The 26,711-nt window shown below is 44.3% G+C and overlaps 1 protein-coding gene across 1 annotated transcript in view; it reads left to right on the forward strand.

Moving 5' to 3' along the window:
- The first annotated feature begins 5,519 nt into the window (after window positions 1–5,519).
- LOC104008528 (protein ELYS) overlaps window positions 5,520–26,711 on the forward strand; it is a 40,331-nt gene continuing 19,139 nt past the window's right edge. The window contains exons 1-18 of the mRNA XM_087776102.1: window positions 5,520–5,728; window positions 8,196–8,322; window positions 9,537–9,790; window positions 12,951–13,131; window positions 13,920–14,127; window positions 15,411–15,527; window positions 16,097–16,181; window positions 17,735–17,885; window positions 18,645–18,777; window positions 18,865–19,046; window positions 19,371–19,432; window positions 20,382–20,510; window positions 22,613–22,703; window positions 22,791–22,880; window positions 23,043–23,183; window positions 23,964–24,068; window positions 24,852–24,945; window positions 26,471–26,594. Of these exons, the coding sequence (XP_087632228.1) occupies window positions 8,202–8,322; window positions 9,537–9,790; window positions 12,951–13,131; window positions 13,920–14,127; window positions 15,411–15,527; window positions 16,097–16,181; window positions 17,735–17,885; window positions 18,645–18,777; window positions 18,865–19,046; window positions 19,371–19,432; window positions 20,382–20,510; window positions 22,613–22,703; window positions 22,791–22,880; window positions 23,043–23,183; window positions 23,964–24,068; window positions 24,852–24,945; window positions 26,471–26,594 (2,268 nt within the window). The 5' untranslated portion in view covers window positions 5,520–5,728; window positions 8,196–8,201. The remainder of the gene's footprint in view (window positions 5,729–8,195; window positions 8,323–9,536; window positions 9,791–12,950; window positions 13,132–13,919; window positions 14,128–15,410; window positions 15,528–16,096; window positions 16,182–17,734; window positions 17,886–18,644; window positions 18,778–18,864; window positions 19,047–19,370; window positions 19,433–20,381; window positions 20,511–22,612; window positions 22,704–22,790; window positions 22,881–23,042; window positions 23,184–23,963; window positions 24,069–24,851; window positions 24,946–26,470; window positions 26,595–26,711) is intronic.

Genomic DNA, 26,711 nt, shown 5'->3' on the forward strand with positions numbered 1-26,711 from the left:
CGTAGAGCATAGAGATGATCCCTGCTGCCAGGCCTTTGGTGGCTCTGCTTCCCAACCCCAGATCCCAGTGACGGTGCCACGCAGAGCTATTCCCTCCTGGGCAGGAGCAGCATGCGTGCCGGCCACTTTCCCGGTCCGTCGGCTCCTTCTGGAGGAGAAGGTTCCCTCTCTCCTCCCCTTTGCTCTCCTCCTGCCCTTTCTGGGGCTCAGGACTGAAACCCGCTCTCTTTGCAGTCCTTTCAGTTAGCCTTTTGCTGGGACTCCAGCACTGGTTCCTTCTTAGTCCGGCTCCCATAAAAAGAGGGCAGGCACTTACACGTCTCTTATCCCAAAGCGGATCACGGCTCAGGGACCTTGTAGCCGCAGCAGCCTGGCTGCTAGCAGGTGTCAGGAGCAGAAGATTTAATGTTTCCAGCACCAGTCCAGTCCTGCAAAGAACTGAATTGCTTTCATGTGCCCATGAACACAGACCAACAAACTCCCCACGCCTGAGCCCGCCCCGTGCAGGGGCAGCTGGAGTTGTCTCTGCAGGAGATTTGTCTGCCTGCCTGGTGTACCCACACTTAGAGCGGATGAGGTCTGGTTTTCCCATCGCGCATTGCCCCACGTACTAGAGGCACAGCAGCTATGGCTACATCGCTGCAAGTTAGGGTTAGCCGGAGACGAGAAGGATTTCCCTGGGCTGGCAGGGCCAGAACCAAAGCAGCTTGTGATTGCTGCTAGCGGTACAAAGAGGGCATCGCACGCTTCCACCCGAGGAGCAAAGTGGCCGTGAGACTTTTTCGCTTGTGAAGTTCCAGAGCTACATGGGGTATTTCTGAAGAGGGAAAGGAACAAAAGAAGAAATTAATATTGGACAGGAAATCTTGTTGGGAGCACAGGGCGACCAATAGCCGATGAAACACGTACGTACTTCAGCACCACTATAGCTCCAAAAAGAGCGAGTAGATTTTGCCTTCCCAAAACATTAGGAGGAGGCACTTTTGGTAATCTGTAACATGGAAGAAGTATGGTGGGAAAGCGGCCGAGGCAGGTCCACAGGTGAATTTCTTACAAAGTGGGTGGTAGAGAACATTTTGGACAATCTCTGACTTAAACCTTGTAGTTCTCCTGTTTGTGTATGGCGATCTGCAGCTGAACATAAGATTTCCATTTCCACTTCTCACGTAGCATCTCTTATCTGAGGCGTTTTACACAATACTAACCCTGGCATGCCGATTTCAAGTATTTCAAAAGACTTGGGAGGGAGAGAGGAGACCTGCATTACCCTGCTCAGCCCTGACACGTGCAGGAGCACACGCCTTGTTGTGCCACCCCACCTCTGCCTGGATCAGGACTCCATCTGAGCCGGAGAGGAGGCACGTGAGAACCGAGACCACCAGGAGCCTTGTCCTGGGTGGGCCCTCCCCGAAGGTGGGTGCTCTCCCCTTGCTGCTTGCTGGCCAGCTCGTGCTCTGCTTGCTTAGGGCAGCCTAACAGCACTGCTGTGTTTCTGCCTGTCAATATGGGAGTAGCAGTTCATAGTCTGTGACTTGGGATTCTTTCCAAAGGTTTTTATTCTCCCCAGACACATTGCTTTTAAAAAGCTGAAAAGGAAAAAAAAAAAAACCAAAACAAACCCAACCCTCTGCTTTGAGAAATGGTCCCTGTAGTCATTTGCAGCACTGGCATGGGCACATGCAGTTGCTCAAAGTCAGTTCCCTTATCAAGCGTTGATGGTTTGCTCAAGGTAAAAACCCAAAACAAGTGTAAGTCAGGCTATTGCAGGCAGGAGTGAAAAATATTCCAACTTTAAAAGTAAGGAATATTATAACATGACAGGAGGGGAGAACCATCAGAGCTGAAGAAAGAGCTGGAAGCGTTTGCAATTGGCAAGTATTTGCAAGTGCCTTTAAAGAGGATTCACCTGGGTTGGTTCCTGTGCACGCTCTGGGCACAGTATTTGTTTGACCACCTTCTGGGTAGAAGAGGAGCAGGAAGATTGCAGCTTTCATTTCCAGTTCAGGATGCTGACAGCAGCAACAAACATCTCGGCTGTTCAGCAGCAGGGTGGGTTTATGTCCCCGCCTGCCACACGGTCCCTAGGAGCTCCAGACAGGAAGGGCTTGCTCCGCAAGAGGCCAAACCAGCTCCCAGTGCGTGGCTCCCTCGCCGCTGGTCCTCGTCTCTCACGGGGTTTACTGTTTTACGCGTTGACCCCCTGGGTTAGAGCTGTCTGTCTGTTCAGAAGAGGTGCAGTTCTTGCTGGCTGTGAACGAGCGGCGGCTCTGGAGCACGCAGGCGACGTGGGCGTCCTGGCTGGAGGAAGCCCGAAAGGAGTGGGAGCCCCAGTGCGCCGCCGTGGCTCAGGCGAGTTTCCCAGTCACAGGCATCGCGGCCAGATCCATTAACCTCTGGTCTTCTGAGTCTGGTATTTTGCCCTTCTTGTCATCTTTCAGATTCGTTACTCACACACCTCTATGCCAGCAATGCCCCGGCAAGACCCTCCAGGGGCTTTCAGGCTTGGGTAAACTGGCGATCATGTAGCCTTTGGTTAAGGGTCCACAATACCATATCAAATCTCTCATGAGTTCAGGTGACAGAATATTCTGTCTACTTCGAACTCCATTAGAGTTTCTTGTTTTCATTTTGTCGTTGTAAGAAATTATTACTGAAATAAAAGATGCCAGCGAATGCACCGAGCCCTGTCAAAGCAGCTCAGAGTTGTGTCGTTTCAAAGTCCTTGACAGGCAGAACCAAAGATTTTCACTTTAAAGCCGGTCATGCGATAGACACCCTAGAACTTGGGGCAGATGTGTTCTTTGTTCTTTTCTAAAAAAAAAAAAAAAAGAATAAGAATACTGCTTTTAATTTGGGGCATGTTTCTGAAAGCAACCACTGTTAACGTGACTTATTTAGCGAGGCAGAAGCCTTTCAGGAGGAGGCTGTGGTGTGTAAGAGCCAAGGAGTGCATGACGGGCTGCTCTGGGAAAGAAGGGGCCTGCCGGTGACTTGATTAATAAAGCATTCAAGGCACACCTTGGCCAAAAGGCCGTACGCTACTACCCTCCCAGTTGCTCTTTGCGAACCGTTTCTTTGCTTCGACCTCTGCCAAATGGAGGAGGCGGGAAATTCGCTGTCTGCGTAGAGCGGCGATGGCGGGAAGAGGGAGGGCTGGCTGGGGTGAAGGGGGAGAGCACAGCGCGACAGGAACCCAGCGCATTTTGGGGGGGTTTCTTGATTTTTGCACGAAGCACGCATCCCGCAGCAAAGTTGCTGACTTAAACAAAAGTGCTTGATTTCTTCCTTAATAAACCGTGAGCGCAGGTCTGGAGCTTCTGCCAATAGAAAGCAGCATGGTGTCAGTCTTTCAGGTCTAAGAACTGCTTCCTGATCACGTTTGGTAAAATGCTGGGCAAGTGAGGGACTTAATTCTGTCGGGAATGCTGAACCCCGTTTAGGGCGTGTGGCTACACGTGGTATTTCAAGTGCCTTCTTGGGCCCATCGGTCTGGATGGCTGTAGGAGTCTTGGCTGGCAGCTGCCACATGCGTTTGGGCACACAGTACTGTAGGCTGTTCTGCTGAGGACAGCTCCTCGTTCACTTACTGCGGCAACTCGTTTTCCTGCGTTGATTTGCCTGGGGTTTGCTTTTTTAAGACAGTGAAATGAGCTTAACCAGGCTTCTATTAACTTTGTGTCTCCTACCTGGTAAGCTGTCGGATATAGTTTTAGAGAAATGATGGTGACAGGCCTTTGCTGGTGTGGTATTGTTTTAGCTGTGTGGTGGAGAGAATACTTAAACTGGTAGGAGAGAGTCCCCAAAACCGGGGCCTGTTGCATGTGTTGCAAACGTGTTTGCAGTTCAGCCTGTCAGGGTGCTGCTTGTAAAAGCGTGTTTCAGAATTAGATATTCAGAGGCCGCCTGGGCGTGGTCCAGGGCAGGCTGCACTAGATGACCCTGCTGGAGCAGGGGGGTTGGACCAGATGACCTCCAGTGATTCTGGAAGGCCTCTCTCTTCATTGTGATTCCGTGATTCTGGAATTTGTGCTGGGAGGGGCATAGCGGTGGGGTATGCTGGAAATGTCTTGTTAGCTTCTCTCTCCCTCTGTTCGGAAGGCTGCGTGTGTGCTCTGTACTGAGACGCTTAGCATCTCCGTCTGTCTGTGCAGGTACGCCAAGCAATGTACAAAAGAGCATCGTTTCAGAACTGACTTTAGGAACTTTTGCTAGCTTAGCCACGTTAGACAGGGACTGTGACTCTGGAATGAGAGCGTAGTCGTGGTAGAGAATAAGCACAGGAGGTGGCTGGGTAAACTACTGGCTCTAGTGTCAGCTTCTGATCTGTGTTGGTTTTGTTTGTTTTTTCGTTTAAAGGGACTCAGATCTATGGTCTGCATCAGGTACAGGACCTTACCTGCTGGGGGCTGTTGGGACAGAGAGCTGAAATTCTTTCTTCCTCTCACCTTCTGCTGTAAATTCGTGCTTCTCGGAGAGCTTGTGGAGCATCCGCACAAGCTCTGCAAGACAATCTGTAGGCTGCACTTGAGGGAAAGAAGCCTGATTCTAGAATTCTGATACAGGCCATGTCTGTAATGCTAGTGGCTTTTCAGACTAAAACTTAGGTTTTGGATGAAATGTAGGACATTTGCCTAAAACATCGGTGGGAGGTTTTCTGCCTAAGTGGGAAAGAAGTGACCCAGTGGTACTCACTAAATCACCCGCTAACTCACTCGCTAAATCCTCTTTCTGCAGGAGTAAAATAATGCAAAGTGCAAATTCACTGAACCTGACTACAACAACATTGCTGGCCCTTGACATGGATTTTCAGGTACGACCATCAGTCAAAACTGACATCCCAGAACCCTGACTTTTGGCTGTATGTGATTCTGCTTGAGTGTATCGTTTCTCAATTGTTTGTTTTTTTTTTTTTTTTTTTTTTTTTTTTCCCCCTGGAGCTTTTTAATCCAAAAATCTGTCATCAGTCTATGACTTGTGGCATGTTCCTTTCTTTGGAAATAGTTCATGGTGTTTGGAAGTCCTAAGCAGCTCGGGTGAATAAGAATGGTAATTTTGGCAACTTGTGTACAGGCCCCTTGGGTATAGGATACAGCTGGGAGGTTGGATTCTGGTTTACTCCTGACCATGGAGTAAGCCTGTGGCGTTTTACACTAACCTGATTTCTAACAGACAGAAATAGGAACGTGATTGTAGTCATTGGTTTCAAAGAGAGCAGAAATGCAGTTAGTGTTGGAGCTCTCTCTTAAAGGAGAGGCTTCATGCCTTTAACCTATCTCGATCTAACTATTTTCCCACTGTTTTGCTTTCCCAGTAACGCTCGGTTTAACTTAGCAGAACGATGCAAGTAATACATCCTAATAACCAGGTCACTATATCTATTGTTCGTCATTTATTATGGATTTTATCTCCCCAGTTCCACGTAGCCAAGCCGGATGTCTGGAAAAGCACTGTTTAAAACGCCTGTTGGCTTACTAGAGGAAACCTGGGCACACCTGATGCAGCAGCATTTTGACGTGCTTTGATAGGTAGTTAAGAACGGCAGCATGATTAAATGGAAAGTTAGCTGAATGGTCCAGGTGTTGGAGTGTTACTTATTTGATGGTTCGTACTGCTGGAATTGGACTGATAAGCACGTTTGGCGTGTACTGTCGACAGGACTACACTGCGTCGAGGTGTGAGCTTTGCGCCAGAGAAGAATTCTTTCTGATTTGGTGGGGAGTTTGGGGTGGTGAGTGGTTTGTTTTTAAACTCAAATCTCCCCAGTAGAGTACCTTAAAATTTGATTTCCCGTTTGGCCACACAAAGTTCTGTGCTCTTGGCCTGTCCAGGGAGGCAGTGGCAAAGGCAGGGTGACGCAGGGTGACTCGCGGAGAGCGTGCAGCTGAGCTTTCTTGAACGCTGTTACCTGCCCTGCTGGAAGATACTTGTTCACTCTTCTTCTTAAAACTGCCTTGGTACTAGTGTAATACCCAACAACCCCATGCACCAGTATATGTCGGGGGCTGCCCAGCTGGAAAGCAGCTTGGCAGCAGCAAAGACCCTGGGCGTCCTGGTGCACACCAAGCTGACCGTGAGCGAGCAACGCGACCTTGCGGCAAAGGCGGCTGACGGTAGCCTGGGCTGTGTGAAGAGGAGGAGCGTTGCCAGCAGGTGGAGGGAGGTGATCCTTCCTCTAATCGGCACGGGTGAGGCCGCAGCTGAAGTGCTGTGTGCAGGTCTGGGCTCCCCAGTCTCCCAAGAGAGAGATGGACCTACTGGAGAGAGTGCAGGGAAGGGCCACAAAGATGGTTCGAGGGGACTGGAGCATCTCTCCTGTGAGGAAAGGTTGAGAGAGCTGGGACTGTTCAGCCTGGAGAAGAGAAGGCTCAGGGGGGATCTCATCGATGCATATAAATACCTGAAGGGAGGGGGTAAAGAAGAGGGAGCCAGGTACTTTCCAGTGGTGCCCAGTGACAGGACCAGAGGCACTGGGCACAAGCTGAAACATTTAAAAGATGCTATGACAAGTACCACAAAGCAAACCCAACAAAACTACTGCAAATAAGTTGTCCCACTTGGAACGTGATCTGTGCTAGCTGGGAACGCTGGCAGAGGGGTGAGGCTGGCTGGCTGGCTGCAGCAGCGTCCCGCAATACTGGCCTTGCCATCGGCAACGTTTCTGTCAAAACGTTGACTCGCGCTTAGTGCGGGACCCTGACTCACACTGCCTGTGTTTCACGCGCTCCTTGTTTTCATGCTGGCAGAAGATACGGGACCATATTCCCAGATAGAGCGCTTGTGACTCGAAATGTCGCAGATTCCAACGCCCAGGCTTTCGAGCATAATCTTTCTCCACGGAAGGACACTTCATATAAATTGTATTGATTTATAAACCTTTCCCTTTCATAACTTTGTGTTGCTCCCAGAGTCTCGTCTTCGAAACTAGCTGTAACCTCCTATGCTGTAAGGCAAATAGGTTATTAGTGCGCGCTGGAAGAAACAATCATAACGCTTCATTTGCAGGAGAACACGTACGGTACAGTTAATGTGATATGCTTTGTGTGCACATTCAAGTTGGTGGCTGGCTGTACTGGTTTGTAGCATAGGGTAAGGGTTCTGTCTGATGCCTGCGTTGGTCAGCATGTGTAACAGCCAGGAGCAGTGAACTACGTACAATGTCTTCCTTTGGAGAGTTCATGAAGAAAGCGGTGCTATTTGAACAGGATGATGAAATCTGTCTTGTCTTCCGGAGGCTTCTTCAGTAACCCATAGAACTCGCAAAACACAGTTACTTCAAGTAGTTTGTATTTCCATGTGTATGGAATATCTCCTGTTTAGGCTCCTGTTTAATCTTGTAAGTCAGCTCAGCTTTTAAGTTTTTCCACCAAAAGATCTATCTTGACATGGTGACATGCGAAGTCTTTGTGGAGCACCTCCAGAAGTGTGGAAACTGTCTGAAAGGCCTAGAAACGTTTGTAAAATCCTGCAGAGGTGTGATAAGGACAGGCAAGAGGAAGGAAAGGACTGGAATAAGGAAGATGAGGCTCTAAGCACAGAAAAAAAATCAGTGTTTTAAAGTGCTGTGTTACGCCTATATCACAAGGGTCTGGAAAACTGCTACCTAATCGATGAGCTGTGAAAGTCTGTATTGCTTGTGATGTGAAAATATCAACGGTACGTTTTGTGGAAGAATTTGAGAATGAAGGTAGTTGAGAACGTAGTACGCCTTAATGGTCAAAAGAAGCATGCAAAAAGTCAACCAGGCATAAATGATGCATGAAATCTACTAGAAGGCAACTGACAATAAATAATAAAGTATAAAATCAAGGGAAAGGACAAATGGAAACTTAGACCTGTTACTGAGAAGCGTCGCAAAATATGCTTTCTCTCAGATCGCATCTTGCTAACCTATGGGAGTAGACTTGAACTCACAGTGTATTGTTTTTTTTCCTGTTATTTATCTTGTCAATCCCTCTGCGTCACTTTTGGCGGGTGATCTCATAGGCATCGGAAGAGCAAAGGATTCTCCTTTTGCTCTGCTGTGGGATCCAAAACTGTCCTGAGTGCCATTTTTTGCCAAAAACTTTCCTGAGTGCCAAGAGCTACAGGAGACGGATAGGAGATTATTTGCTGCCTACTGATGAACCTTCTGTCAATCTCAAAACTATCTATGGCTGACGGGAGTCTATTTTTGCATTTTTTTTCTTGATTTACAGTGAAGAATGCGAGACCTAACGGCCCAGGTAACGAGCAGCCTGCTGCAGTTTCCGGAGGTGACTATTCAGGCACTTGGGCAAGATGAGAGCACCCTAGATTCTCCGCTGTGTGGGAAGTTTTCTGGAGGTGAGCATTTTCCTTTAAATTTGGTCTTGGTACAAAGTTGTTATTGCCTGGAGGTTACCTGAAGCAGAGCGTCACAGTATCAGCTGTGTCAGGTTGGTGCTGTTAAGATGCATCAGGTTTGGAGAGAACAAAACGGATGGTTTAACTCTTAAAAATGCTAATATTAGAACATGGGTATAGTCAAACTTTGAAATGACAGCAACCTGTGCCAGTCTTGCGCTATGAAAATAATTTAGTTAACCATGCGCGTCAGTGAGCCCTCCTCAATTTCTAATTAAATAGAAGGCAGTTTTCAAAAAAGGAATGGTGGTGGTGTTTTGGGCGGTATTTCTTTGCACGGGCTCAAGCTCTATGACCACCATCATGCCACAGGCAGAAGGAGTTCTTCTACAATGTTACAGAGGCAGAACCCCCTGCTTTTTCTTTTCTAGTCTGAATAAACACAGGAGGAAGAGGACAGCACTGTGAAGCGCTGCAGCCATATTCCCAAAGTGTTTAATAGGATGCAGACGAGTACCCAGTGAGAGTTGCTGAAAGTGGCTAAGCAGATTAGGGAGTTGACTTTCTAGGGGATCTGAAAGTAGAGCTGGGTGCCCACCTGGGTGCCTAGGCTTCTGTTAAGACCAGGCAGAGCCTATCTACCTGACTGTAAGTGCAGTAGTAGTTAATACTTCCTTTGAGTTTGAAGTAGTTGAGTGAAACAAAATGTGTTCAATTCTTGCTGTGCCCCGCACGGGTAAGAGTTTAAATTCACCCATGCGGTGCCCATTTTAAGATAATTTCTTGCTGAAGTTGAAATCCCTGCCCAAAGCAGGCATGTGTCAAGTAACATTCATAACCTGGAAAGGAATTGGCTTAGATCTGTTGTATGTGAAGTATGCTTTAAGACTTGCATTCCCGTATGGTTCTAGATGATTTACAGCAAAAAGAAGCCAAATATGGTATAAAGACTATAGACGCATATATTGTAACCTTTGCCCGAAGCAATCAAAATTCTTCCATGCAGGAATGACGAGTACAGATGCCAAATAATAAGGTGGTTAATTTTAAGCTGTATTGCTTGAGGATTTCAGTGGGTGACTTGAAAATAACTGACCAGAAGTAGGTAAGTCGGTCTTCCTCTCTTCGGTGCTTTTATTGAAGGAAAGGGGCAGCGCCTGTGATTTTTCAGTTGGTTGGAAATTTGCTTTAGTCAGCTTTCTTTGCTCTCACAGGGAGAAACGGCCTAGCATGGCTGGCGCGTGGTCCTCAACTTGAGGTAGTGAACTCTGTGACGGGAGAGCGGCTCTCTGCACACCGCTTCAGTGGAGTAAATGAACAGCCTCCCACTGTTCGTGTGGTAAAGGAGTTCTCCTGGCAGAAGAGAACTGGACTGCTGGTTGGCTTGGAAGAAGCAGGGGGAAGTGTTCTCTGTCTGTACGACCTCGGAATATCAAGAGTGGTTAAAGCGGTTGTTCTTCCAGGAAGGGTACGTACTTTTTAATGGGAGCAAGGAAGCTTTTGTGCTGTTAGGTGCTGCATAATCCTGTTTCAGGAAAAGCTTTGGAGCGCCGCTTTGGAGGAGGTATTTTTTCTATATTGCATTCACACACTGTCCCTTCAGAGCATCCAGTCGAGAGAGCCTTGATGTAAAATCTTGGGCTTAACGGTACCGTTCTCTTTTGAGTTTACTGAGAGTAAAACGAGTCTTCTGGTTTTATCGTAGGGCACGTAGTTACCTAATTCTCCACTTCCACACAAAGGCATTGAAAACTGTCTTTTTCTGGCCAGAGCGCAAAAGAAAAAAACCAACCCTACTCTTCAAATGCCTGGAACGTACATTTCCTTAATGGTTAATTCCTGTCAGAAAGACGGTCTTTAAAATACCTCAAACTTCCATCGTTGTGCTGTAAATGACTTAGGCACAGTCCCATGAAGCTCATGCCTAGCAAGCAGGGGACTTTAGAGCAGAACACATTTTTGTTTGGGTTGGTTTGTTGTAGGGTAGGAAAAAAGAGCCTTGAGTGAGTTATCTGACAGATTGTTGAAAGATTGCCTTTCCGTCTGAAGTCCTTGAATCTCTGCTTATTGAATGTTGTGTTTGGGCAGATGGGATACACCGGTGTAATGTTACTCATTTTTTCTGGCTTCTCTAACCCATAAACTCCAATGACGTCATGTCCCCTAGTCTCTTTATCCCCATGTAAACAAGAATCAGCGTAAGTTAATAGAACATCAAGATTCACTATATTTTTATCATCCTAGAATCTGCAACAAATAAATAGTTATTCATGACTCGGCTTTCCCTAACGTCCTTTGGTTTGACTGGCTGCAGTACAGGTGGGCTTTTGTTTGCTTGTAATGCTACAGTGTGATTACCAGTAGTAAGCATTTGTATTGTGGTCATTTCTGAAGATATGAGCTGGGCTGGTGCTCCACTGTGTTAGTTTGCCTATCATCTTGATACATCTTGGAGTTTTCGATGGAAAGGCAAGCTGCGTACTGACGTAAGTGTATACTCAATAAGTAAGTTGTGCTTGTGCGAAATGACGGAGCTTTGTTAAGTGTTATTTCTTACATCCAGGTAAGCTGGGAATAGGAAAAGGAAAGGCTAAGAAGGATCATGTCCACGTATCGACTTTGTGTCTTCCAAAGTGATTTGAAACAGAACGTAGTTGTAACTATCAGTTGTGTTAGGGAGTTTTTGTACACCACAAAAGAAGTGGTTCAGGAGAAAATATGAAGAAGGCTCTGGAGGGAAAGTTGGCTGTTGTGTGATAAAGGTTATGACTTTTGGAAGAAAGCGAAAGCTTGCCGGCATTTTTGCTCTTATGCCCTGAATGCTCTTGATTACAAGCACGTTTGGTCTGTTGCTTTCATTTTGCTTCCTATCTTTTTGCTATCGGATTAGTTAGACCAGCGTAGACAGGACACAGGTATTGCTAGTTGGACTGTTAACTTTGAAGTTGTGAGCGGGAGTAAGGGTAAGCAAAACCAAGTAGACAAAACTGGCCCTTGGCCAGTGTCCATATGTTTTGAATGTATGCTGTAACTCATGCTTCCAAATTAGACGTTACGTATTATGGGGTTTTAATCTGCTGGAATGTTTCTGTGATTTTCACACTGGTTCTTGTTAAAAGGAAAAGGACGACGATCTATTCTTCACGTCACTTGCTGCAGTTTTTGTCATGACTGGTCTGCACTGTTTTCCGTGTGGGTCTGTCTTCTGTGGACAACTAAGTTGTCCAGGTTAACACCAACTTAGAGTAACTCTGGCCCAAGGTGTCAAGCCATGAGTGTCTTCGTACAGGGTATTTACAGTGACTGTATGACTGCCTTTTAGGGTAAGAGTAGACGTGTAGTCATTCAGAGAGTACAGGAATGAGTCAAAAAAACCAACCTCACAAGCTCAGAAAGAATTTTGGTGTAATGTTGGGGTTTTTTTTGTGGGAGCATCTCTCATTGCCCTCTGGATATACAGGTGAAATGCAGCAGGACACTGAAAATGTTGGTGGAGTACAATTTGAGTTGGATTCTTGCACAAGCAAATCTGAAATGAAAACAGTAATTATATGAAATTGCTTTATAATGGCTGTCTGTTTCAGAACTGTTGAAGAGTATTTTCCCAAATTTTGCCTGGTTTGTGTGAGGCAGAAGGGTAGCCTTCAGATTCAGTGAGCTGAGACAAGTTTTCTTTGCTCATTCCCAGAATGGGTTGGCAGTAGTCTAGGAGAATATGAAAAGCCGGTGCATAGCGCAGTGGAAAACCAGGCAGTTTCCGGAGCTTCTACATGGAAAATTGAAGGGTTCAAACCGGCAAGCGTTTTTGGAAGGTGGTATGCAAGAATGGAAGAGCTTGATTCAGAGCCAGTTGTACAAGGAAAAAAAAAGTCTTGAAAGAAAAAGAAGTTAGATGCGACACCTGACCTTTGGCTAATTCTGCGGCAGGCTGCGTACAGTATTTCTGCTGTCCTCATAACAGTCATGGGGACTTGGAGCAGCAAGAACTGGAATAATGAAATGGCTTTTGATAGTCCTTCGAGTAGCAGAGAGGACTGGAAATTTAATTTGATTTATAGGAAATCTGAACCAAACCAAAGTTGTCTAAAGCCCTGCAGGTACTTCTAAGGTTAGAGTTCTTGTGACCAAGGTGAAAGGTAAAGCCTGTAGTAGATTGCCAGGCAGCGTAGTCCTAGCAAGGGCTTGACATAGGCATAGACTGTACCACAGTGCTGACGGGCTGTGAGCTGTGGGAGAACTAGATTTAGTTTTGTCTTTCTGACTTAGGTCCCTGAAATATGATCAAGTTTCTTGCATCTAACGGATTTTCTATGTTTCCTTAGAGTTAATTATTTCTAAGCAGGACATGGGAATTGCTAAACTGTAATAGCAGAATGCACCGTTTAAGCTGGAATTATTTCAGTTAAGTAACTGTAGGAAATCTAGTAAAAGGAAGGCAGTAACACATTTTTACTGTACAGGGCTTTTTTCTTTTTTCTTGATAGAATTGGGAACGATGCTTTGTTTTTGAGTCTTATGATCCTGTATTTACTTTCTTGTTTCGGATGGGCTAATTCTGGCTTTGCTTTTGAGTGATTTCTGTTTAGCTTGTCAAACGGCTTAAAGAGTAACTTGCAGTTTTCCTGCAGGTAACTGCTATAGAACCCATAAGTAATGACGGAGGAGCCAGTGTGAGCACTCGGCACCTGCATCAGAGTCTGCGATGGCTCTTTGGAGTGGCAGCAGTGGCTACAGACGTTGGTCATCTACTTCTAGTTGACCTTTGTTTGGATGATTTATCTTGCAGTCAGAATGAAATAGAAGCATCGGGTAAGCTTGCCGGTTTTAGACTTGAATTTAAAAGTAAGAAAACGTGTGTCTTTAAAGTAAACGATATGCATCCCACTCTGAAGACAGCAGTGTGCAAACATTTATGACTACTGATAAAGGATGGCGGGTTGACATCGTGTAGTCCTGAACGGATTGAAAACGGGAGTGCCTTAATACTCCTTCTAATGTCATAAATGCCCCCCTCCCACCAAGTCCCCTATGTCACTGTGATTCTTGCCAGTGAGGAGCAGGAATTTTACCACCTGAGTCAGTGCAGCTGCCTGATAGGAAGCTGTGCCAGCGGTGCCCTGTTTCTTGGGAACGTTCTTCTGCTTCTGTTAAGTGACTTGGGGCAAACGTTAGGCTTGTTTTTAAAAACAAATCCGACTTCTCAAAACTCATGCATTTGGAGGAATGAAATCTCTAATTTGTGTATTTGGATTGCATACACTCCTTTGGCTATCACAACAGTGGCTTCAGGAGCTGATGTCACTTCAGATAGCTTCATCATGAGGCCCAAGCTGCCCATTTACAGAGTCCAGGAAGAATTTGCCTACGAGGGTTACACTTTTACCTGGCTTTGAAACAGGAGTGAGAAGAGCTGTCCGATCAGAGAGTTCTTATCTTCTTTGCATACGTTCAAAATGGAAATAGCAAAAGAAGTGTTGCATAAATGGGTATTTTGCCTGGGACGGTAGAATGAGATGATACATGTTGTCACGTCAGTGTGTAAAATGCAACCTGAATGGCATAACGCATTCCTTCCTTGTGTGGCTTTGTGTGTGCAGATCTAGACGTTGTCACTAGAGTTCCTGCTGAAGTTCCACAAAGAAGAGAAACCGCGACCAGAGAAGGGAGATGTCTCTGTTTCCAATTACAAAATCCTTCAGGAACAGCAACGTCAACCCTGTGCTACATAAGCAGAAGCAATCAGCTCGTTGTGGGTTTTTCAGATGGCTACCTGTCGCTATGGAACATGAAAACTCTGAAGAGGGAGTAAGTAGGCCTTGGCCCTTGGCCATGCCTGGAGGTGCAGGGGTCTCAATTTTTTGCTTAAGGAGGAAGCATGTTAGTTTCAAGAGAACTTTTTCAGGGACTGACATTTTGAGTACCACCTTGCAATGTTCAGAAATCCTCTTCTGAAATAACTATCAAGTCAGGCATGGACTAAGCGGACTGCCTTCTCCCCAGCGGACTAGGGTTGTTTTCCTTAGTGTGCCTGTGGAGTGAGGAATTGCAGAAAGTATGCTTCTTTGGGTTATGTCAAGCAGCTAGGATGTGATAGCGGTGATTTCTAGAAGACAGTTTGTTCTATCAGTAGTATTCAGCGAAAGCAGGAAGTGTGTGTCTTTCGGTGAAACAGGTTTTTAAACTTATTTTTCAGAAGCAGTTCCTGCAATTAGGGCGTACATGGAAAGGCTTAAGTACGTTAATAATGTGGTTTTGGTGGTGATGTTCTTTCAAGTGTCCAGGATGAAACTAGTGAGACATGAAAAATGAAGAGCTGATCTGTGCCTGAAAATCCATTCTTTCCTCCCTTTCAGCCTTGGCTGAAATAGGGGATTGACCCATTCCAAGGCAACGGTGCATGTGAACGGAAGTTTGCTTGGAACACTTGGAGATGAGACTAAGGGACATGTAAATCTCTGAGCAATAGAAAAATCAAGAGATGATTTAAAATGTGCCAAAGCGCAATCTCAGTTGAAATATTTGACCAAATTCAGAGAGGGATTCACTTAAGGAAACCTGCAGTGACTCACCAGAAACTATTGGATGCATAAATAGACAGTGGAGGAATAATTAGCTGGCAAGAATAGGTTGTGAAGGTAGAAATAAGGTTCCGAAGTCTGGAAGAAAGATGCTTTACACAGTCCAAGTAAAGAAACGAGGAACGACTTCTGCTTGGCACTCTCTTCAATTTGTTTAGCAGATGTGCTGCCTTTTAAGTTCAATATTGAAGTAGGTTCCAACAGGAGGAATTATGCTTCTCCTCCTCCTCCTCCTCAGGCAGAGGAGGAGATAAACCCAGGTGACTGCATTTGACGGACAGTAATTTCCTCACCTCTTGACTGTTGCCTAAAAAGTAGTTGCTTCCTTGGCTCACTTGTCTGAGATGGAAGCGTGACCTTCTCTACCTTGAGGAGAAGCATGCAAGGTGCTCTTTTCTCAGAAGATGCTTCTACCCTTCTACAGAGAGTTAGGGCCAGTAGGCTCACCTTTTTTTCCCTTTTCTTTTCTTCTCTCTTTTTTATTTTTTTTTTCCTCCCCAAAACGTGTAGGCACCACTCTCAGCTTGAAGGAGGAAGGATTCCTGTCTATGCTGTTACTTTTCAAGAGCCTGAGAATGATCCTCGCAATTGTTGCTACTTGTGGGCTGTTCAGTCTACACAAGAAAGGTGAATAAAAACTGACTAGTAGCCACTGGATTCATTTTTGTTTTAATATTTGTTCACAGAGAGTTGATACATGTATATTTGTTTTGTTTATTTAGCTGTGCAGGAGATTCTCTCGGGTACGGAAGGTGTTAAGCTTGCAATGCAATTTTTACAGGATGGAACGGACGTGAACTTTGGTGGCAAGGGAAGGGGAGAAAGATCTCTCTCTTCCAGCATCAGCAAGCTGTTTAATCAGCTCAGCTGTTAATCCTTTTACGTTTGACTTTCAAGCAGTTTTGCTTGAGAACTCTTCACTGCAGTGAACGATTTCCAAGACTTTTTAGTCCATACAACACATTAAAGCTTTCAAATTGTATGGTTAGCATTTGGCCCTGAAGCTGTTAGTGTCAAAAGTTCCTCCTTTACGTTTTAGTGGCTAAATGTGACCAATTGTCATGTTTTGGGAGGTGTTGTTTTTCTTTTCAGCAAGAGCATGCTATTAAGACAACTTCAGGCTAGGTCTAATGCAATGATAATGAGGACGGTAAAGCAGCTTTGTAATCAAATTTCATAATTTATACCTTTTTCAGTGAAGGTGATGTTGTGAGTTTACATCTGTTGCAGTTAAGATTTGGTGACAGAAAACGCTTGGCATCAGGACAAGTCCTGTACGAGGTAAGACATGCATGTATGTGAAAGGGTGAAAATAGTCATTTTCTCTAAGTGCCTATCATCAGTGAAGTTGGCAGGGGTAATATTTACCATCAAAATTCAGAGATGAGTAGAGTAAAGAGTCTTTTGCTGAGTCTTCTTGGGCCTTGTGTCTCCATTGCCTTCCAGGCTGGTTTAAGTCTGTGCTCAAGGAATTAAACATAAAGGTATCTCTAAGTTATGCTTTCAAAGACCTGTTTTATACCATCTCAGCGGCTGCTAAATGTAGTGCATCCCATCACGGTCATGGAGCACACCTTCACCTTTGTCCTCCACAATGCCTGCGGATGGCCAGAGTGTACAGTCTCTCCTATCAGAGTCTGAGCAGTGCATCTCATTTGAAAACTGTCTTCGTATTTCACTCGTCGATAAAGACGATAAAGACAGCCTTGATATTTATTAGTAGTATTTCCTAGAACGGTTAAGAGGAAACTTGTCTCTTCTCAGATTGGGTGAATTAGATGTATCCTATCAAGTCATGTGAGAATGTATTGTATTGTGCCAGTTCATTTTAGAGCTCTGGAAGTTTAGGAGACTTGGGTAGAATGCAGTACGATTGGTTTTGGGGTAGATTGATTTTGGGGTTGTTTTTTGTTTGGTGGTGGTGCTTTGTTGGTTTTGGTTTGGTGGTTTTTTTTCTTTTAATTGTAGAGCTGCTATTTGTCCACAATACACCCGTTTCTGTGTTGCACTGTAGAGAGTTTGAACGACTGCTGTATTTGGACAGACGTTATTTCCGTTAATGCTTACTTAGAGAATGGTGGTATCAGAGGCTCACACAATCCTGCCAGGGTTTCTGTATGTCTCAAAGGAGGTTGCTGACTCTGTAGTCATTCGTGAGCCTAGAGGCATTGCCCGTGTGCATCCCACGTGCTCTCTGTTTTCCCCTTTTGCTGTCGGCTGTGCTTGGTGAAGGAGCTGAGGCGTATTTCAGCCATCAGTCTCTGACGAGATTAGCGGAGGAGCTGGTAAGAGCTTACCTGGTTTGAGAGGGGACTGTTAATCAGTGACAGGTTCTCATAGCTACCACAGAGATGGTTTTCCCTCTAGTGGTGCGCCTATAGGTAATACCTCTCCAAAGAGCTTTAGCTGCTGTAATGCCCTGACTTCTCTAACTTCATCAGTTCCGTAATCAAGACACGGCGCAAAGAGCTTTGCCTGCATATGTATTGCATTGTTTCAGATATCTCTTTGTAGGTACTTATTTAGGTTTGTAAAGAAACCTTGATGTTGCAAGGAATTCTGCAAAACGTATTTAGAACTGGATAAGGTTAGGGAAATGCTAAATTTTGAGAATGTGCAAAGCCTTTACAGCCAAACTTGCCCGTTAGGATTTGACACTTAATTCTCTTGCATGTCAGATGTAGTTTCTATTTGCCATCAGAAATAAGCTCCTGGGAAAGATACGGTGTAATATGCATATTGTATTCGATAGGTACCTTCTTCTTTCATACTTTGGTATAATGTAAGTTTGTATCTCAAAATGACCTTTTCTCGCTTCTTTTCTTTTTTCCCAGGGTTTGGAATACTGTGACGAAAGGTACAGTTTAGAGCTCACGGGTGGAGTCCTTCCCTTGAGAGGGCAGACCAGCAATACCAAATTACTCAGCTGTCAGACTGTAGAAAAATTTCGCAACCATGTTGACAGAGAGGATAGCGTTAATGAAGGTTAGTTCTGATGTCTGCGTGTGGTTATTCTAACATAAATGGTTTTGGAAGCTGAGCAACGAATGCTGATCTGTACCCACAGTCCGAAAGTCTTAAATACTGGAAAAGGATGTAGGGGTGCTGGTCGAGAGCTGGCTGAATATGAGCTGACAGTGTGCCCAGGTGGCCAAGAAGGCCAACAGCATCCTGGCTTGTATCACATTCACATTGTGAATGTTTCCTGTTAAAATCTTTACTCCAATTTCCTGTTTGTTGGGTTTGTGGGTTTTCTGTTTCGTTTGTGTGATAATTGTGTTCTTGCATTGTGAATATGCTGGAAAGGAGCTATTCTTAAAACTTGCAATGGAGTCCAATCTGGAAATGAAGAATGCCAGCTGAGGAATACAAGTGTACACCATAATTATTTGTATGCTTTCTGAAAGTAGCAACGTATGTGTTCCTAGCATATTTTTTTTGCTAAACTACTCTTCTAGCTGAATGTCTTGTTCGACTCTTACCGTGTGGAAAACTTAATTAGCTAACGACTGTGTATTTGATTTGGCTTAGAACTGATAGAATTTGAACAAGAAAAAGGGGTAGTGTGACTGAAATCTATCAGAGGGATGTTTGCTACTCCGTACTTTTTCTAAATTATTCTTAGCAAGCGTTGTGTTTCATGAGTGATATAACGGAATTAAGCCCAAAGAGAAAGCGGTGTTTCAAAGGTATCAGCTTTGTTGTATTTTCTAGAAATAAGAAGCAATGTCTTGTCTTTTACAGTAATATCTCCTGACACCAGTGTATCAATCTTCAGTTGGCAAATGAATACATATGGTCAGAGAAAACCATCTGCTTATTTGGGTGTGTTTGACATTAATCGCTGGTATCATGCTCAAATGCCAGATTCGCTAAGGTAGACTTCTCTTCAGTTGTTTTCAACATCCCTACAAATGATTCATTTGAAAGTCGGCGTTTAGCTTATGCTCTTGTTTTCTTTCAGGCCAGAAGAATTCCTTCATGATTGCCCCTATTTTGCATTGTGGTCACTGGATACCGTAATAAGCATGACTTCTCCAAACCTCATTTTGGATATTCTGGTGCGTGAGCGGAGTCTCAGTCGGGGGGTTCCTCCTTCCTATCCACCACCTGAGCAGTTTTTTCACCCAGGCAACTATAATTTTGGTAGGTATTTCACTGCTTCTAATAGCGATGAGCTTAAATGGAGGTCAAATGCCACTCACTGGTTCTCTTGCTCATTGTTTCTCGCTCCAAACCCAACCCAAACCGAAAAACCCCAAACCGCCACAAACCCAACTCGGATTACGTTGTACCAACAAAGTATTCAATACCGTGAAACATATCTGACAGTCTGCTGAGTGTTGGGTTTTGGGGCTTTTGTAACGTAGCCTGTGAAGTGGTGATGGCTACCAAATGAAACGACTTTGAAGCGGTGCTAACGTAACTGTGAGAGTATGGAATGTTGTCAAACGTTCATTGTTTCTGCAGATGGTACGTGCTTGCTGAACTCCGGAGTTGTTCGTCTGACTTGCACCAGCTTCCGGAAGGAGGTGATCTTTTACCCTATCTTTATTGAGAAGGTCAAGAGGTGTGCCTTGTCTAAGTTTTCTCTTGCACCGCTTTCAGTGTCCGAGGCCATCTTACGCTCATCCTGCCCATCCGCACGCGTGATTGCAATAGTATCCTGCCAGTTTTATGCAAATGGCAATGTTTTAGCTCCGCTCTTGGGACTGTAAAACTGCCACTGCCTCCTGTGGAAGCACAATCAGGGCTTGAATGTCTAGAAAGGAATACAACGTTGCTCTAGGAGCAAGAGCAAAACTGTCGTGGAAGTCAGGGAAAGCTGTTACTTCTTTATTACCCATCAGTCAAACTGCCTGCCTAGTCTGGAGTTAGGGTTTTGATCCCTGATTAACTTGACAAAGGAGGACAGAATGGAGAAAAGGAAAAATGATTTAACTGTGTAAGAAGAAATGAATTTTGTGTCCTCCCAAGCCTGGCCAAATTACAAGTTCCGAGCCACTGCGCGGATTGTAACAAATAATTTTGAATGAAGTTTCAGCTCACTAAATATTTCCAACAGAAATCAGCTGCTGCACAAGCAAGCATAGAAAGGGTCCCCCCAAAGCGTGATTTAAAGTTGTGTGTTAGTTTTAGCTTTTGTAGAATGTATCTTGTGTCAGCGTTCAGGGGAAAAGAAAGGCGCAGGCCTTTGTATTGACAGAGAAGCCAGAAAATACTTAATTGAGCATTGCAACGGCTGATATTTTGTTTTACGGGTTGTTTTTTTTTCATAAACTCTAACTGTTAGTTGGGCTGCCGTCTTTAAGACTCTACCTAGTAATGCTTACTCAGATCGCTAACCTAAAGGACATTACTGATGCAAGCTTTCTGACAGTTTAAGTGAACATTCGTATTCTTTCTCTTAGTGGTTACCCAGAACCTTAGTAGTTGAATAATAACGCTGTCTTAATCTGTCGTTTTTGATTGACGTTTCAGACCTTGAAGTTTTTAAAGAAATTGGGTCCTTCAATAAGTGAAGCCATTCCTGATAGCTACAACAGGTGCCTTGTAGCTGGCTTGCTGTCTCCAAGACTAGTTGATGTCCAGCCATCCAGTTTGAGTCAGGTGAGCACATGTCAGGGAATCGAGAGGGAAATACATCCCTCTTGTCTGACAGGGCCGTAGAGGCTATGAGACACGCTAATCTGCTTTTCACCTTATTTGCAAGTTGCACTGAAATGCAGGTGTTGACTTTAGTTAGCAGAAGTAAGAGTAGTCTTAGATCCAGACTACTGAGTTTGACCGGGAACAGCCCCAAGAGCTCTGTCTTTAGAGACCCATCTACTAATTCTGTGCCACAGACACGCACAAGGAAGCGTGCAGCCAGTGCCGGTCATGCGCAACAGCAAGCATCTTTCCCTCGGCACAGCCTTCGTCCCCGTCAGTTTCTCAAAGCGTTAGGTTCGGTGCAGTAGCTGACGACAGGGGTGTCTGGCTCGGATGGGAGCTATTGCACACATCAGCTTGCTGCACGATACGTGATCATTTGCTTCCCAGGAAGCGGGCTGTGGTAAACAATTGCCGTTGTCAGCTCTCCCTGACAATTTCATCACCGCTTCCCCTCATTTTCCCTTCATCAGTAGGCTTTTCTGCAGCCTCCCAAAGCAGATCTTCGCCTCTGCAGCCTTTGCCTTCTGCTGCGGTAGCCCCATTTCCTCCGCTTAGATGGCCCTCCTGTTGCTGCAACACCTTAATCACCTTTATCTCATGACACCCACTACCTTCTCTCTGCTTTCTCCCACCAGAGTGACTTCACCCCCCTCTTCCATAGGTTTTCCATTTGCAGTGCAGCAGCCTTTCTCTCTCGTCTGAAGAGTTTCAGGAGAGACGGAGCCTTTGTGATGAACAGCCCACCTTCACCCAGGCAGGATCTAAGCTAAAGGATCAGCTAGCTAGTCATCAGACAGCGGAGCAATTAGTAGGAAGGGGGAGAGCAGTCTTCCCACTGCCCTCATCTTCCTGTCTACGGGGTTCTTCACCGGATTTGTGGAGGAGCGTGGTAGGGCAAATAACACTTCTGCACCGTGTGGTAGCTAAAATAAATTTCTTGGCACGTTGACCTAGCCCATAGACTGTGTATTTTGCAAGCCTGATGTAGACTCTTCCATTCAAATGAGATGTTCTGATGTCAACTCCAGTTTGGAGATAACTGGGGAAATCAAGAAGTTTCTTAATAGCGTTTGCTGAATTGCAAGTATATCGTTCAGCGGCTTGTTAGGCAGTTGAGCGGGGATTTCGTTTGAAGGTTGGCAGGACAAATTTCAGAACGAGGGTCAAGAAGCTTGGTTTGGAGCTTTGTTTGCCACCGTAAGGAGTATTTGGTGTGCCCCCTTGTCTGAAACTGGTTTTCAGAAAAAGGTGGGAAGAGCCCATGTGTGTTCTCCTGTGTAGAAATGGCTTTGAGTGGAATGATTTTACCTAGAAGGGAAAGATACTTTTGGCTGTGTTTAAAAAAAAAAAAACGAGCAAACAAAGAAAAAACAAGTAAAATTTCATGAAGGATCGTTTCACCTGGACGAAGTATCAGAACACCAGCTGAAATAAGCTACTACTTGATATCGCAGGTCTGTGCATCCCTGTGCATTATCCTTCTAAAGGATCACCGCTACATTGTAATACAGTATTGGAACAGCCTAGAATGTAAGCCTGTTAGAATTTAAATGTTTCCCTTCTTTTCTGTCGTTTTAGAAAACGATGACTTAATGTTTTGGGTGTCAGAACTGCTTCATGTCTTCATAGTCTAGAAAGCTGCTTGACCGTAGCTTCACTGTGTCCATGCAAACATTGCATAGTGCTGTTTGTTCTGTCCCCTTCGTGCATTCCTGATGGCAAATTTATGTGTAATGGGTATTAGCAGAGGATGTTACTGAAAATCGTTAATTGGAACTCAGCAAACTGAGACTACGATGCAGAGGCATGCAAATGAAGATGAGAATTAGCCTTCAGTAAGTTGAAACGTCAGAGGAGAAGTTTAATGTGTTCCTCAGACCAGCAAGCAGTCCAGCCTGTGGCGAGAATTAAGAAAAAGAATGTGGAATTAGTTGAATTAGTACTAATGGCCTTGGTGATGTCTGAATGAGTAGACAGTTAGAAACAAACTTCTACTGTTGATGGTTCCGATATTGGAAGCACGTAAGAGTCTATTTTATTTTGTCTGTTATGTTTAGGAGGAACAGTTAGAAGCGGTATTGTCAGTTGCTGTCCAGACAGGTTCTTTAGGACTTCTGACTGGATGCATTAAACATTGGACATCGGAAGGTAATACTTCTTGCGTTGGTTTTATGTTACATATTTTTTTAGTTTGAAATTGTTGATTCATTTCTTTTTTGTTCTCTTTTTTTAAAGAGCAGCCAAGTTCTGCTGCTAATTTACGCTTTCTTCTTGAGTGGACATGGAACAAAGTGATCTGTACGAAAGATGAATTTGACCAAACATGTGAGTACGAGTGTAGTCGTTCTGCAAACATAAACCCATTCTTTCTAATTGAGCTTATTCAGTAATCTGCTGGTACATGATATTGCACGCGGTTCTTTAAGTGTACTTTGAAACTCTGAAAGTGCTCTGTAGGCTAATGATTTAATACTTATTCTTGAAAAGGTGTTCCGCTGTTTGATGGCTCTTGCAACTCCGTTGACCCACAGACGTTACGGTCTCTTCAGCACTGCCAGTTGCTTTTGAGCAACCTTAGCACAGTCTTAAACTGTTTTCTAACAGAAGCACAAGAGCTTACTGACAAAGGTTTGTAGAAGCATCATGAAATCTTTGGTATGTTTTATTAAGATTTGGAATTATGCTTGGGTTGTAATTGTGGAGACACGAGGTTTTGTTGTTTTTGATGATTGGAAGACAGTCAAATTTAGCTGGGAGAAGGGGCTTAAATGTGAGAAGTTGGGGCTACCACTTAATATGCCTTGAGTTCAGGGCAATAGTTTGTTGTGGAGTTCATGCAAGTGGGTAGGGGAGGCTACATTCAGCAAGAAGCTGTGTAAGCAACTGGCTTGAAATTACAGCAGCTGAATGTGGTCATGCTGAAGATGTTTCTTTCCAATTCTTAGCTAGCAATGTGTAATTGCATGCACATATTGTAGTGCAAATTACTAAAAATATAAAGGAAGCATAAGTGAGTAACTTGTAAAGTAAGTTCCTTGAGTTTCTATAGCCTTCTGTATTACAACTTGTTCTGGGCATATGGAGGGGGAAAAAAAAGAGTATCCCTTTGCTGTAAGAAAAATCTCGGCTACATGAAAAACAGGTGCCTTATTCGTGAGTGTATTTAATAGTTCAGGCTTCATTTTTTTATTTTCACTTTTAGTGAAGCTGGTTCTTTGTAGGGGTTGCGTTTGGTTTTGGCGGTGATCGTGGGGTTTTCCTTGAAATAAGGAAGTGATGCAGAGTGAAAAATGCAACGACAAAGGTTTCTACCGTGTTATTTCTATACTTTCTAATCAGGATGACGAAGGGAGTTTTGTGCAAATGAAAGGAATTGCGTAACAAAAATCATCTTGTGCTTTCTTTCAGGTTTTGCAGACTTGACAAATAAGCAGGTGGTAACTCGCCTCATTTCTTTGTATGCACAAGTGGTCATCTGGTTCTGTCGATCCGGTCTCCTTCCAGAGGGTTTAGGTAAGCATAAACTGTAATACATTTGTAACAGGGAGCCTGTGCAGTTAGGTGATTGCTGTGAGCACATGCTTAGCCATGCTTTTGTAAATGTTTCGTCGATAACAAGTGGTGTTGGTTCAGTGACAGCGTCTGCTGAAGTTGTGCCGGTGAAATTGAGATGTAACTGTTTTTTCAAGCAGATAGTGTAGAGTAATGCAAGCGGGTTCTTTCCTGGATGTTTTTTACAAATAGCAACAAGCCTCTGACTTCAAGGAGTTGCTTGTGTCCACAGCTTGAAATACGTGGGATCTTAAACAAATTCCTATTCAACAACAAATGCTGGAGCGCTTGTTTTTTGCAGTAAAAGCGTTACCCGCATGTTTTGAACTGTTGATTTATTGCTTCAGGAAAAAATACACCTTGGAAATACTTCTTTATCTGGATGGGTTATAAATTCTATTGTCAGCCTTAATTGCCTTACAGATGCTCACATGACAAGTTTAGAAAACCATTGCCTTCGAGAGTTGTTCTTTTTTATAGCGAGCTTCAGCTTACACTACATGTTCCGAATGCTACATCAACTGTAACCTTGAACGGGCACTCGAGACAAGAAGGAATTGAGTCTTGTGTCTTACGTCTCTTTCAGCAAAGGCAGAAAGAGGGTTGGCTTCTGTCAAAGTTGGAGGCTTGCCTGTGCTTCTTGGTGCTTAGCTTGTACGATCTGCTGTCAAGCGTTTAGTCGAGAATTTTAGTTTAAAAATGCAATACCACTTCTTTATCTTGCTTTTACTTCCTTGCCTGCAGATGATGATGTGCATTTGCCCAGACCTTTCTACAATTATCCTCTGATTCAGAGCTACTACACTGGGCACCGACAGAAACTTGAGCGTTTATCAAGGTAAGACTTGCGGGAAAGCTCTAGAACACTTCCCCGGCAAATTCAGAAGTGGAAGGGAATGGGGTTTATATCGCCAGTTGAGTTTGCTGTGCTTAATGCATTTGCCGGCAACACTCTTGACTTCAGCGACGCAAGTGTTCCGTTGAACACAGAGGGTACTTGCCCGCGTTAAAATGTTTATATATACCTCTGCTTAGTACCATTTGTCGGTATCGTCATTTTTTGTAACATGCTTAATTCATCGGCTAATCTCCGTAATTTGTTACGGCTAAAAAGACCATGTGATTAGGATAGGATCAGTCATCTCCAGTTCAGCAAAGCACGGCGTTCACAGCGAAACTGTTTTGGACACAGAAGAAAGCATGTTTCAAAAAAGCAATCATCTCCCTTGTTGACTAGTAACAGACGGTAATAATTGTATAGGCCTGAATCTCCTACTCACAAGTAGATTTGTGTAATTTAATAAGCTAGTCGGAGTTACACGTAGTTGGCGCACCTAGCACTCTACTGGCTATTGGCTAAAAGTCGCTTCCTAAGGGAAACTCTCTTTCCTGGACTAGCATATAGGTGATATGCCTTGGATTAGATGATAATAGATTGTCCTCTGGGAATTGTACTGAAAACTAAATGAAGACTGAAAGAAGGTTAGGCTGTGGCACTGTGAACAAGCTGCTGCAAGACGAGTTAAGGTGGAAGCTGCAGTGTATTAGGTGTTGACTTTAAAGCCCACCTTACTTAGCTTACCGCTCAAGTAACTTAGGTACAGGCTCGTGTGTGCCTTAGAAGCGTACAACCTCTAGCGTGCTTTTTCTGCTTTTCATCATCGGGAAATTAAAGGGTAGCGTCGCAGTCAGCACAAGACTGGGATGGACTTTGGAAGAATGTCATTTTTAAAAGTTCAGCCATCCGTAATTGTAACGGTATGTGTGTAGAAACAGAAATGCTGCGTAAGACGATCCTAAAATGTACCTGTATGCTCAGCTTCCTGCAAATAACTCTTTTTCAATAACAAAAGTGAGATGCTGAGAGCAAAATCTGAAATTTCCGTGATGTTGTCTCACAGCCGTGTGTTGGAACACTCCAGTTTGCAGCATTAGGTTTGCGTCAAAGAATAGTCCTGGTATTTTGATACTGTTGCGTTTCCTCTGTTAAGACAGCATGAGAGTGGTTATTTCTGGCACTTAAAAAACTTTGTCTATGCTTCCTTTGTATTACAAGTAATACAACAAAAAAGAAAACCTGAAAACTAAAGAGGTCATTGCAACTTTTCCCTTAATAAGAGAGCTCTTACGATTTCTATTTTGAACTCCTTTAATAATTGCATATGATCTAACGAACATCTTTCGTCTGCCTCAGAAGCTTCTTCCACGTCTGTTTCAAGTCATGGTCATGCCTTTGTCTGTTTGTTACTTTCTTTGGCTCCTGGGAGCGTTTGGTTTTTGTTTTGAGTGGAGGAAATGAGTTACACCGAGAGGCTGGAATTAGTCTTTCACTCTGTCCAAACCCTTGCTGCCTTTTGTTCCAGGGGAAAATGGGATTCTGACTGCTTGATGATTGATGGAATGGTTTCCCAGTTGGGAGACCAAGTCGAGAAGCTGTGGCGGAGAGATGAAGGAGGAACTGGGAAGTATCCACCTGCTAGTTTACATGTGAGTGTTATGTTCACTGAAAACAACAACAACCCCCTCACCCCCCACCCCCCCTCAAAAAAAAAAAAAAAAAGCCAATGATTTATAAAAGAGAGGAGTTTTTAAAAAACTCTTAAT

The sequence above is a fragment of the Nipponia nippon genome, unplaced genomic scaffold (genome assembly GCF_047370975.1).
Source record: "Nipponia nippon isolate SJK-2023a ecotype South Korea unplaced genomic scaffold, ASM4737097v1 scaffold_4, whole genome shotgun sequence".
NCBI classification, from domain to species: Eukaryota; Metazoa; Chordata; class Aves; order Pelecaniformes; family Threskiornithidae; genus Nipponia; species Nipponia nippon.